The sequence below is a fragment of the Mchenga conophoros genome, linkage group LG2 (genome assembly GCF_057382185.1).
Source record: "Mchenga conophoros isolate Kocher_MC1m ecotype Shallow Benthic linkage group LG2, M_conophoros_male_GT1.1, whole genome shotgun sequence".
Taxonomy (NCBI): domain Eukaryota; kingdom Metazoa; phylum Chordata; class Actinopteri; order Cichliformes; family Cichlidae; genus Mchenga; species Mchenga conophoros.
The window spans coordinates 25,676,633-25,689,159 of NC_140527.1; the positions used below are offsets into that span (position 1 = coordinate 25,676,633).

Below are 12,527 nucleotides of genomic sequence, written 5' to 3' on the forward strand. Positions count from 1 at the left end.
ATAAAATGATGACAGAAAAATGTTATAGCACTGCCTTTAGTAGCCTCACACAGCTCCTACTGTTCCCTCCTCATGTCCTTACCAGGCATGTCTGGACAATGTTATATCATGATTAATAATTTAAAAAAATCCATATACATAAAACAAACACATGCACACACACACAGTGACATTTTAGACCTTCTTCAGAATACTGTATATACTATGGGCATCTCGGTGCTGATCCAGAATCCTTACATTATTATTTATTACTAGAGCTACAATAATAAAGCAATGAGGAGGGGGAAGTAATAAATATGAAATAATGTATTTATGATGATTCCATTTGTTTCACTATCCACTCTGTGCAGGGGCAAAGCTTATTACATTTTTAAACTGTAGAGATACAATAATTTTACTGCTGTAAAATCCAAATTTTGTCTTATTTAAAATATAAATCGAATATAATCTGCTTCTTAATGTATGTTCTTTAAAATACAGTGTGTGTTTTTTAATATATTATAATTATAATAATGCATAATTGTGAACATGCATATTAGATCATTTTTTAGTGAAATATAATCCTTCCAGAAAGGCAGGAAAAGCGCTGTAACTTACTTACTAAATATGTTCTCTAAAACGGTGACAGAGCAACAGACCCATGACAGCCTTACACAGATAGCCAGCAGCTATGACCAGCACTACTTGTGCAGTTAATAAAAAGACAGGTAATGTTTGTCACGCTGTTGCACACACAGCACGCTCGTTTGTTTCAGTTCGTCAGTTGCTACAAGAAAACTTACCAACGTGTACGTAATAAGCTGATACTCTTGGGTGCTATAGACTACAGTGTACGCTGCACACCTACTTACTGGTTTTGTCGCATCAGTCTGTATGGAAGAAATATAGTAAGTCTGTGTCTCTGAGTTAACTTGTGTTTCTCCTACAGCTCCAGACCGCAAAAAATGCGCGTGCTCTTTGTGAGCTCGTTCCCGGCTCGTAACCAGCGCGTTCTGCCGTCAAGGGTGATCATTGGTTAAATGTGATCATGTGACTGATGCAAGTCAGATCCTTTTATTTAGCAAAACTGTGATTAATAGTTAAATATTATTGTTGAGGGGCACAGACAGGACTCCGCACGCAAACACACATAAAAAAATAAATAAATAAAATTAAAAAAATTTAAAAGTTGCCTCAACAAAAGGGCACTTTGGGCACTCATCAGGAAAGGGGCGGGTGCTCAAGCCCCTCTAGCCCCCCCCCTCTGCACGTGCCTGATAGTCAGATGTCGGTGTGGGAAATGCAACGTACCTGTGTGTAGGGATTACAGCCTGAAACAGGTGGTTGTCACAACTACATTCAGTGACGGAAAAGGCTAGAAAAGAGAGAGGAATTGTCTGGACAGTTACACACACATGTATATACTGTCTCACACAAACACACAAAACGGATTTTGACATCGTTCAGTTGCTGTTGTGTATTTTTTTTTTCCTTTTCTCATTTTAAAAATGTTTTAAAAAAAGTTAAAAATACAAAATACTTCAAACATTAGAATCATTCTTGTGTGGATACATCTAAAGGTTAATTCAAGAGATAGTATTCTGGCTATTTTCGGCATCCACATTTTTCGAATAACACTGCCACCTGCTGGTCGTTACAAGCACAATACAGAAAAAGGCAGAGTAAGCACAAAGTGTCATCCGTCAAGTGTGAGAAGGTGTGAAAAAGAGAGATGCGGCGAGTCAAGACTGTGTATGTCCCCCAGTTTGGGTCACAGCAGAGCTCGAGTCAAAGAACTGAATCGGATAAGACAGAGTCCCTTTCTCAGACCCCGAGGGAGAAGACTGGGAACAAGCGCCGCAAAGACAAACGCGCAAAGCCTCGGTCCATCTTGAAAGTAAAAATACCCAGACTCACCAGCCACAGTTTGCTCGGAAAAGTAACAAAGGACAACAAAACGCCGGCAAGGTCGATGTTGGAGCCTGCAGTAAATGATACCAAGGCAGCAATGAACCAAGGAGGAGAAAGGCAGTGTAGTATTTTGGGTAACTTTAGCTAATAAGCTAACTATGTAGCTTTATTAAGGCTGAACAGTTAAGTGAGCTGTTGCTAGCTTAAAAAAGAGCACAGGTCTTGTGATTTCCGGTATATGCTCCCCAAAATTAGTATAAAAATAAAAATAAGGTATAAATGACTTGTTGGCCTATAATCTATGAAAAATGTCTTTCATGAATAATAATGATGGTAAATAATTTGGAGCCAGAAAGAATATTCCTGTCACAATACACAGTACAAGTACAATAATGCAGTCATAAAGATACGTACAAAACACGTAATGTACGTCTGTGTGTTTATGTATATATAGACAGATATACAGTACCAATGTGTAAATAATGTTGACTACAGCCTATTTACCAATACAAGTAAATAGGTTACATATAAAACACATATATTTACAACCATGCATGCATAGTTAACTCATAGAGAAAATTTGCTTTGGATGCAGAAGTAGATCAGTGAGCTCACCTCACACTAGGACAATTGAGTGTAAGTGTGCCGTGTGTAACATTTGTTTTGCAATTTTCAAGTAGGGCCATGCTTTAAAACTAGCTGCGCAAGCTGATGAATGATCTTCCCAAAGTCCGGCCTGCCCATCCATTTCAGTGTCCTCTTCACTCAGTTGCTGTAGAAACACTTAACTACTGTAAACCAAATACCTAATTTGAGTTTGCACTGCAAAAGCCTGTCGGTGATGTGGTTTGTATTTTTCAGTGCCAAATTGTATGAATTAGTGTAACTTACAGTTGAAAGTTTCAGTACAATTTAGCTAAGGGCCACAGTGACTTGACTGTGTGGGCCTGGACCTCCAAGACCTGTGCATAATACTGACACTGCTCCGGACTGAACAGAAATAAGAGCGCTCACTCTCACATTCACCCCTCTTTTCTTTAGCGGCTGTGTTTATGTCTTGTGCTCTCTAAATGTCCTAATTCATGCGATGTCCTATTATTCAAAATATAGTTTAAAAATATGTAAAAGACAGCACTGAGGGATGAGTGAATGGCAAAAGAAATATATGTGCAGTATATTTATAGTTGTTTTTGGCTTTCACCAGTATTAATCAGTGTTCCTTAACACAAGTGTTAAAAAAAAACTTAAAACTGTATTTTTTACAGAATGATTTCAGTAATTTTTAGTATTGTTCTGTTAGCCGCTTCCATTACTAAGTGTTTTGTATGAAGTTTGTCTTTGACTGTGTTTGAGTGTTAGTGTTGTTTACATAACTGTATTAAGCTTTTTGCTGTTATGTCCACCCCCAGGGCCAGCTCATTTCACATTGGCCTCCTTAATATCAAGCTGGTGAAACTATAAACCTAGACTGAAACTAAAAGTCTAACACAAAGCCAGTGTTCTTTTAGTGTCAGGCCCTAGCCTGGATAAATGGGGATTGTTGCATCAGGAGGGGCATCTGACGTCAAATCATGGCCAAGTCGAACATGATGATCATATGTGGAAGTGATGGTGGATGAGTTTAAATGGGATCAACCATCTAAAGTAAGGGACAGTTCACAAGTAGGGTGAGGAAGCGAGTGCAGGCAGGGTAGAGCAATTGGAGATAGGTGTCAGTGATTTGTGACAGAAGGATAGCAGAAAGAGTGAAAGGGAAGGTGTGCAAGATGGTAGTGAGACGGTTTGTAGACGGTGGAAATGAGTACATAGGAAGGACACCTCAGGTTGAGCAGTTTGGAGACAAAGAGAGAGGCGAGGCTGAGATGACTTGGACATATGCAGAGGAGGGATAGTGGATATACTGGACAAAGGAGGTTGAATATGGAGCTGCCTGGCAGGAGGAAAAGAGAACTCAGACCAGGTTCATGGATGTAGTGAAGAAGGATATGCAGAGAGTTAATTTCACAGAGGAGGATGTGTGAGATAGGGTGAGATGCATGCAGATGATCTGTAGTGGTGATTTCTAAAGAGAGTAGCTGTAAGAAGAAGTAGAAAGTGGGCAATCATGGCTCAAGAGTTGGCAGTTTGTCTTGTAATCAGAAGGTTGCCGGTTCAAGCCCCGGCTCGGGCAGTCTCGGTCGTTGTGTCCTTGGGCACCTACTGGTCATGGCCAGAGGGGCCGATGGTGCGATATGGCAGCCTCACTTCTGTCAATCTGTTCCAGGGCAGCTGTGGCTACAACTGTAGCTGCCTCCACCAGTGTGTGAGAGTGAATGAATAGTGGAATTGTAAAGTGCTTTGAGGGTCTCGAAATGCGCTATATAAATGCAATCCCTTATTATTATAAAAAAAAACCTAATATTCATCCTGTTTGTCATTGTTGCGGTCAGGTGCTGACACTGCAGATGGAGATGTTTTCTTTTTCTCCCAAAGATCCACTGGCAAAGCAACAAACGAGAAAGAAAAGGTAGGTGGTGTGCAAAGTGTGCAGCAGAAAAATGGTAACAATGTGTACCAAACAAGTTTATATAGTTAAAATTAGTGTAATTTTAAATAGCTTAGGGTTTAATGGCAAACAAAAAATTGTCTTCTATCAGGCTCACTGTATATTGAAAACCTCTTTATGTTTTACTTTGTAATTTAACTTTAGCGTGACTGATCTTTCCTTAAACTCTAACTTTCAAAAGTTAAATAAAGGCTCAAACTGTGCATCAGGACTTCTAAACAGGCATGCAGTTACAGTAAAAAGTTTGTGAACCCTTTGAATTTTTCTCTCTTGTTGCAAAAATATGACTGAAAACATTACAGCATGTAAAAACCAACCAAAAAAAATTTATTCTTTTCATCAAATGTGAGTTGTGGAGATCACTTAATGTCTATGTTATTCAAATAAAATTATTTACACACGGTTGTGGTCCTGTTGATAGGACACCTGCCTTTAATGTACTTCCAAATTTACAGTCAGTATTTGAGGGTCATGTTAATTTCTGCTTGTCACAGAAATTAATTCAGAAATCTGATGTTTTGGGTCATATTTATGTAGAAATATAAATATGGCTCACCAAAAGTTATATGTGTATTTTGTGTCCTCTAGACCCACGAATAAGGCAAGATCTATTTACACCATTTCTCTTTTCCCTTTCCTCTGATTTTTTCCCCTTCACTGGATAGGCGAAGCAATTTGTTCTTAGGACCATCTCCAAGATGTTGGAGGAGAATCAGCTTATCAGACAGAGACTGGATGCTCTCACTAAGGCCAAATGAGTCTGCGAGGATCATAGTGGCCCACAAACATAGTAGGCAACTTGCTAGTACTCAGCACAAGTGTTTCTTTAAATCTTTGTTCTCATCGGTTGCCACATTTACTTTGTTAAGCATTGGGTGTGTGTTAGAAGTGTTGTTAAAGGTCAGGTTGCTGGATCTTGAAGCAGTTTGCATAGAAATGCATTTCTCAGAGAGAACCACCGTTTACTGTGTTTAGCTGAAACTGTTATCTTATTAAATCGGTCAGTGAAATAATTGTGCAGAAGTCTTCTTCAAATTATACATATTTTACCGACTAAATGTTAACTGAGTCTACATAACATGACAGCGCCTTTAACAGGGCTCTAGACTAACTTTTTTCCACGGTTGCACTTATTTTCTTAGGTGCAACCAAATTTTTCTTTAAAAAAGATATCAAAGTTGATGATCCCGACTTCATCCATGGTCCAGGATGTTGCAGGAATTACCTTTATCCACCAGAGGGCACCACCGCCTCTCATATTATTTTTTGTTGGTCTTTTGGTTTTCAGTTATTCAGCAGCAACAATTTTATAACCAAAACAGGAAACCTTATAAATGTTTAAGTTGCTTGTATTGGAAACACTCAAAAAAGAGAAATTGGGTGGTTATTAAATTTATAAGAGTCTAACTTGTAATTTGAACAAAATCAGAATATATAAACATGGTGAATGCAATTAAATCATGTATGATGTGCATGCAATTCAACAACGTAACACTTGTTAAATATATTCTTGTTGAAATGACATGATACAATCTAGCAAGAGTGGTTAGTTGCCTGGTTTCGTGATATCACACGATCTTACAAGATTTCAAACTGCAGGAAAATCACTGAGGCAGAAAAGCGTACACACACCACATGTATGCTATTGCTATTTATTGTGGTTTAACCTGTTTAAGGACAAGTGCCCTGTCCAGGGTGTACCCTGCCTGTCGTCCTACAACACCCTGGAGTTAATGAGAGAAAATGACAAGTGGGAGAGATCAGTGGAGTGACAACTTTGTGAAATTTGTTATAAATCTATTCAACTGGAGGAAAAAAAAGATGCATATGACAAGTTTCATGTTAAGTAGAATCTAGACTTTGTCAAACACTCCAAAAAATAACTCTTTTTAATTCTAATGTGTGAACTTAAAATAATCATAGAAAGGATTTCCACGTTAATAAATGGCTTTCTGTTACCATTTTGTTGGGCTAACGGGGCTTGTGCTTTGCTTGAGAGAGTTGTTTTGCTCAGACTAAGAATTTGCTTGTAATGTGTAATAAAAGCTTCAAATTTTAGGGCACATTCGGCGCCTGTTATTTTACATTTTGAGAAAGAAGATAGTTTGTGATTGTTTTAGCAAAAAAAACCAAAAAAGTCAAAAGTAAAAATTTTAAATTGTTTTCACTGTATTCATTGATTGATTCACTAGTTTAAAGTAAAAAATTTTCATTAGTAGAAATAGGAAAAAATAAGAATTTTATTAATTGTATTGACCTCTTCTGGTTCCCCACAGGTTTCAATGTTGAACTTAGAACCAAACGTTTCAAGTTGATTCTCTTTGACAGGATTGATATTAGTATATCAACTTGAGAGGCATGTGGCAGTGATTATTTTAAGTGTAATATAATTGCTGTTAAACCATGGAGTCGCACAATTTAATTTAAATTGTTCCGCAGTTTCTTAATGTTTTGATTGATGAGCCTCATTGCCTCTGTGTTCAGAGGTCACTTGTTTTACCCTTTTTCCCTCCACACATATCAGGGCAGCCGTGTCAGCAATCTCAGCAAGAGTTCAGCAAAGTTGTGTCTCTGCGACCATAGTGTGCGCTAAAAAATACAGCTCTTAATGTCTTAACATGATGTTGCGTGTGACACAAATTTTTACACAGTAGATTGTTAGCTATGTTGCTGTATAACCTTGAAATTAAATGGTGAAGGTCTGAATGCAAAGTGCTCATCGGTGGGTTAAACTGGTATACATTCAATCACCTCTCAGCCGCCAAACTATAGAACACATGCATTCAAACATGTGTCTCTCAGACCAGCAGCCTGTCATTTTAAACAAGTCTGATGACAAGGTAGCCCTTTAAAAGTAAACACTTTTTTTCTGAAGACCCCACAACAAAAATTGCACAAGTTTTTGTACATTAGAGTCCCAATTGACAGAATCATAACTGTGTCAGGTTTAAAAGAATGTAGCTTGAAAAAACGATTTAGGCACAATGTCAATACAAGTCTACAAAAAGAGGCCTAACTTTGTTCACATATCTCAGTTACGCTCAGTTTGAGGGGAGTTCTTCTTTCTCCTTGTCCTTCCCGATGTTGTGCATTTTTCCATTGTTCGGCTCCGGGTCGCTGCTTGTGCAGCTGACCGGCCAGCTACCTAGCCTGACCTGTCTCCCCCATGTGATGTTTGTGTATTGTATGTACGATCGGCAAAGTTACTCTCTTAATTGCCCCTTGGGGATAAATAAAGTCTTCTGAATCTGAATCTGAATAACCTCTGTTCATAATTTGATGTGCTCTGTAGCAAATAGGGCGCGTGGTTTTGAACATAGTAAACAGGCAGTTTATTGAGGGTGTTCTTAAAGCATGGAGGATAAATGTGCGTTGGGGTGGTATAGAGGCCTTCAAACAATCAGAGCTGCAGTCTGCGAGGAGACTGGCAGACTGGCAGCTGTACCTTCAGACGGTGTTGCCAAGCCTGTTGATCACTGGTTAGCCGCATTGTTTACATGGTCAGAGGCGTTGGAATGTCAGTCCACTTTAAAACCAGCGCTTTTCTTTTATTTCAGGAAATAATGTAGTTGAGTACAGCTAAAAACATTACAGGGAAATCATTCACAAGTGGATACAAGTACCCAAAGTGGCATATTTACTATGATGACTATCCTTTAGTCTCCTGAAAACTCAAGATAGTGGGCATTTTCAACATGGCTTTATTTATTTATTTATTCTTCAGATAATGTAAACTAGAGTTGCCATTTTTAATGATTTTAGCCAATTCATATACTTTACCATGTGGAAGTTGAGTTTGGAAGTCTGATATTATTCAGAAGTTTGCCTTTTTTCATAATAGTTTGCTAGCAGTGGAGTGGGCTGTAGTAGTACAAGTTATACTTTTTGCTTCACTCGCATCTACTTGGTGGGCCTGTTACACTCCTCAATAGTTACCCCTGTCTTACCCGTGGCCCCCCAATAGCTTGCTGTGTATGGTGACATAGGATTTAAACTGCATCCACACAGGAAGCTGGTCACGTGTTGCTTTGTTTGGTAACTGGTCGCTAGTGGACATTTCAGGCTCTGCTTAACTGGGTATTTTCTGATATATTCACTACTGATCATATGTCAGTCAATGGCGTTGTGCTTCTCACTGATAGTTACATCAGCCTCTCTCCTCAGTGTTGAGAAAAGTGAATCTTGGGATTACCCCCTGGGGTTTTTAATGTGGTCGATTTAAGACACAAATGTCATTAATCTTTTATAGGCTGAGGTCGCCACACTGCTGCAAATCACCTGTAGTGTGGATGCAGCTTTAGAGGGATTTCAGAAGGTTTTTCGTTTGATCTCTGACTCCTGCAGTGCATGTCTTGGGCAAGATACTGAACCCAAAAGCTTGTGTTTGCATAAGTGCATTTACCATAGATTAAAATAGTAGACTGAAGAATAAAGCAAACACTAAAGTTCTAAAAGTTTAGCAGACACTTGCATGAAAATCTGATGGTGTAGTTAGATTAGTTGAATAGTAACCTCACAAGAAGAAGCTTTGAACCCCACTTCATACCTAATGTCTGGGATAACCTCTCATGAAGTGAGAGTGAACATAAGAAAGCTGAGCAGCCAACCTTTATGCATTGAATACATGAAATTCATTGAAATAGATGGAAGAATTTGGCGCTGGGTGAATGTCTGAACCTAGCTGTATGCATCATAGTGCTACAAAAGTGGGGGAAGGGAAAATCTTTTCATTTCAATCATTTTGTTTTACCTGAAACTAAGACACTCAGATACATGCAGAGAGATTTTATAGTTATAGATTATGGTTACTTTTGATCAGAAGCATATAAATCAAGAGTACAAACTTCTATAAGTCAAACAATTGTTTTCTAAGATAGAGATGACGACTGAATTGGGAAGTTTTGACATTTTGAAAATTCAAGGGGCTAAAGTGATTTTCTTTTTTAAAATTATTGGCTAAAGGGGGAAAAATATGCAAATGTTGGTGCTTGTAGATTGTTTCAGTTATCCGCTGCACTATTAGCTGGAACTGGCGATATGTACTCTTTGGCCTTTAAATTCATGCTTATCTTAAAATAAACCTGTGTTAGTTTCTATAAAATGCAAAGTCTTATTACCCTTGATGGCATTGCAGTGGTGTTTCTACTTTTTCGTGATGTTGGATGATTCATTACTTTTTAACACCTTCTATGCCACATCCTGACTGAGACAGCTTAATGTGAGAAAAAGCGCCTGACACTGTCAGCAAATTTGAGCACTGACTGTGTGGCAAGAAAGATAAAACCAAAGTGGGTTAAAGTTGTTGTTTTTTCCTTTTTACATTTTTGAAGATTAGATTGATATTTTGCTGCTGGATTTCTTTGCTGTTGGCCAATGATTCTCAAATATGTAGGGGTACGTGGGTGGAAAATTTAACAGATGAAGGTATTTGGGACCAAATAGCTCTGGGGACTTTCTGGTGGGCGCCTGACCATTAGATCACTTAACTACATATCTTCTAGGTTTCTCCTGCTTTTATTTGCACTGACAGTAGAAAAATTATGCAATGGCTAGCTTGTAATTGGGATAGCAGAAGTTACAACCGCACTGACAAGATGGTAAATTGCAGCTGTGTGCTTTTGGCATTTGGGGTACTGTGACTGCTTGCTCTTAACTTGGCCATCAGACAGAACCATGCTTAAATGTCACACCATCACTTTAAAGTATTGCGCGTTAGTTTGCTATCAGCTTAAAACACAGACCCAGGGTAGCCATTTAAGTCCTTTTGTAATGCAACAGAAAGTCAGTGATCATCATCTACAGCTTTATTACAGTGCTGCAGTCCACTCTTATCTCTGTCGTTTCCCTTAAAAGTCCTTAGTATAATCCACGATCCTAATGTTACCCCATACTGCAGCAAAGATGTGCTTTTTTCATTATATCTATATATTGTTGACAATATACAGTGTGATTATGGTCAATTATAAATAAAAATGATCTCACAAATTGTGCTGCCTGGAGTTGCTAGCAATGCCATGCCATAGGTACCATAAAGCCCATACAGTTGTACACTAAAGTGATAAACCATTTTGTTCCATATCAAATACATTTTGTAGTAACTTTTTTTCATTTGTTCTTAAAGTTTAGTAAAAAGTAAATAAATAAAAGGTAAATGAGTCAATAATCATACCAAGTTGAAGCAGCCCCAAATAAAACAATGGGAAACGTAAATCAGGTTTATGAAATATATTTGTAGTTGGTGGGTATTGTGGGAATTGCTACATACACGATGAACATGAAAGTTGACTTCATTGCTGTTTGTAATATGCAGTGCTAAGTTTAACACATCGGCACACTCGCTTCTACTATTTCTTTCACATAATATTTCTGCCACTTGCGATCGTGATCACACTAAAAGCTGATGTTTCCCATCTGCTACCGTGTTCAGAAGAATCATAAATGTGACCTTTTAAGACTATGGTGCATCATGAATTTGTGGTGAAATTTGTGAGATACTTTTACTGAATGCTTGTTGTGGTTTGATTTAGCAGCACATGTGGGTTAAAGGCTGACTTCCTGTAAGACTTAGAGTGTCACATGCACATTAGCATATAGGGAAGCTGTAACTTGTGGTGAGATGGGGATTTTTTTAATTACTCGGGGGATTTTATTTATTGATGTTTTCCATGGCTACAAATTAACTACAGAAAAATGTATGGAATCATTATTGTGGCAATGAGTTCACTGTCATGTTTGGTGTGTTTTAAACTTTGTGACATGGTATATTATCCTGTTGGAAACAGCCTTCAGGAAATGGGTACACTGTGGCCATAAAGGCTGTTCTTAGTTGGTACAATGATTACCAGACTGTGCCCCCAGAAACACTACCATCTTGATATAGTTAGTATGGCTGTAGTTAGTGTGTTTAACTATAAAGCCGTTAAACATCATGCTACAAGTCCTGGAAATTGTGTTACTGCTAAAAAAAAAGCATGTAGCTTTACAGTTTTTCTATTTTGACTGAAGTAAAGGTGAGCTGTCGTCTGTCTTATTTCGTCACTGTGAGATGCTGGCGTGTGGTACAGCTTACATGTGTCGGTGTTGCTGTGGTGACTTCAGAAAGCTATTACTCATTACTATAGAGCTGCGGTTGTTCGTAAGACGAGGAAAGGGCAAATATCTGAGTCTGAGTGCATCTATACCCGAAACTTGCAGCAAAACGAATGCAGCTCAAGTAAATTACAAACCAAAAAGAGAAAATGGTTAAGTTACTTCAGTTGCTGTTAAAGTGTAAGCAGTTATTTTGCTGGTGGTGATGGTGAGAATGAAACACTCAGTTTGAGGCTTTTAAAATGGGTTTTCCCTAACAGACTCTCTTATATACTGTCTGTGGCACCGTCAGTAACATGGGCTTCATCACTTGAAGAAACACATACAGAATTACATTTCTGTATGTGTTTTGGTGACATGTTGTATAGGGCATTTATCTGTGTTTTAAGAATTTTTCTTTTTTAGACAAAAAAAACAAAACAAAAAACGACTAAAGCAAATGAAGGTTAACTATCAAATGTTTCTTTGTAAGATGGAGCTGTGATATTTCTTTTCCTCTAGTTAAGCTCTCAACTCTTTGATACTCAGGATAAAAGTATTCTTTTTATGGTATACCTGGGTTATGTCCTAATTTATTTAGGCATTATGTATGTTGGAAAAATAAAGTACTGAGGGCAATGATATAATTTTGAGATTGACCTCAAGATAAGCTCTTTTCACGAAAATCTGGGTTTTACATGTGTTTGCATGCATTGTCCTTGAACCTGGTTTAGTTATTTCGTTGCTTCTAAGTCAATACGGTGGTACCTTTTTTAAAACATTTCCCACTGTGTGTTGAATGCATTAAACTTCTGTGGGTTACAGCTGATGCTGTTATTACTATTTCTGTAATTTTAACTAAAATACTCTAGATGATTTTTGTGTATGGTTTAATTGAAGTTGCGAAGTGTTCACATAGGATATGCCAGCAGTTGGCTATCAAATGCTCCTTCAATTACATATATTAGCCTAACAGGGCTGTTGTCCCGCCTTAAAGTGCATGGCCCTCTGTCCTCCTGTTTTA

The 12,527-nt window shown here is 38.1% G+C and overlaps 1 protein-coding gene across 1 annotated transcript; it reads left to right on the top strand.

Moving 5' to 3' along the window:
- The first annotated feature begins 1,615 nt into the window (after nucleotides 1-1,615).
- On the top strand, nucleotides 1,616-5,772 carry LOC146582039 (uncharacterized). Its single transcript, XM_085290295.1, has 3 exons — nucleotides 1,616-2,024; nucleotides 4,320-4,396; nucleotides 5,101-5,772. The coding sequence occupies exons 1-3, from the start codon at nucleotides 1,712-1,714 to the stop codon at nucleotides 5,191-5,193; spliced, it is 483 nt and encodes a 160-aa protein (XP_085146421.1). The 5' UTR covers nucleotides 1,616-1,711; the 3' UTR covers nucleotides 5,194-5,772.
- The last annotated feature ends 6,755 nt before the right edge of the window (nucleotides 5,773-12,527 follow it).

Excerpts from the sequence above, each read along its gene's own strand:
- LOC146582039 (XM_085290295.1), top strand. The coding sequence starts at position 1,712 with ATGCGGCGAGTCAAGACTGTGTATGTCCCCCAGTTTGGGTCACAGCAG. Across the intron at positions 2,025-4,319 it reads AAGGCAGTGTAGTATTTTGG|GTGCTGACACTGCAGATGGA; the intron begins GTAACTTTAGCT and ends TGTTGCGGTCAG. Across the intron at positions 4,397-5,100 it reads CAACAAACGAGAAAGAAAAG|GCGAAGCAATTTGTTCTTAG; the intron begins GTAGGTGGTGTG and ends TTCACTGGATAG.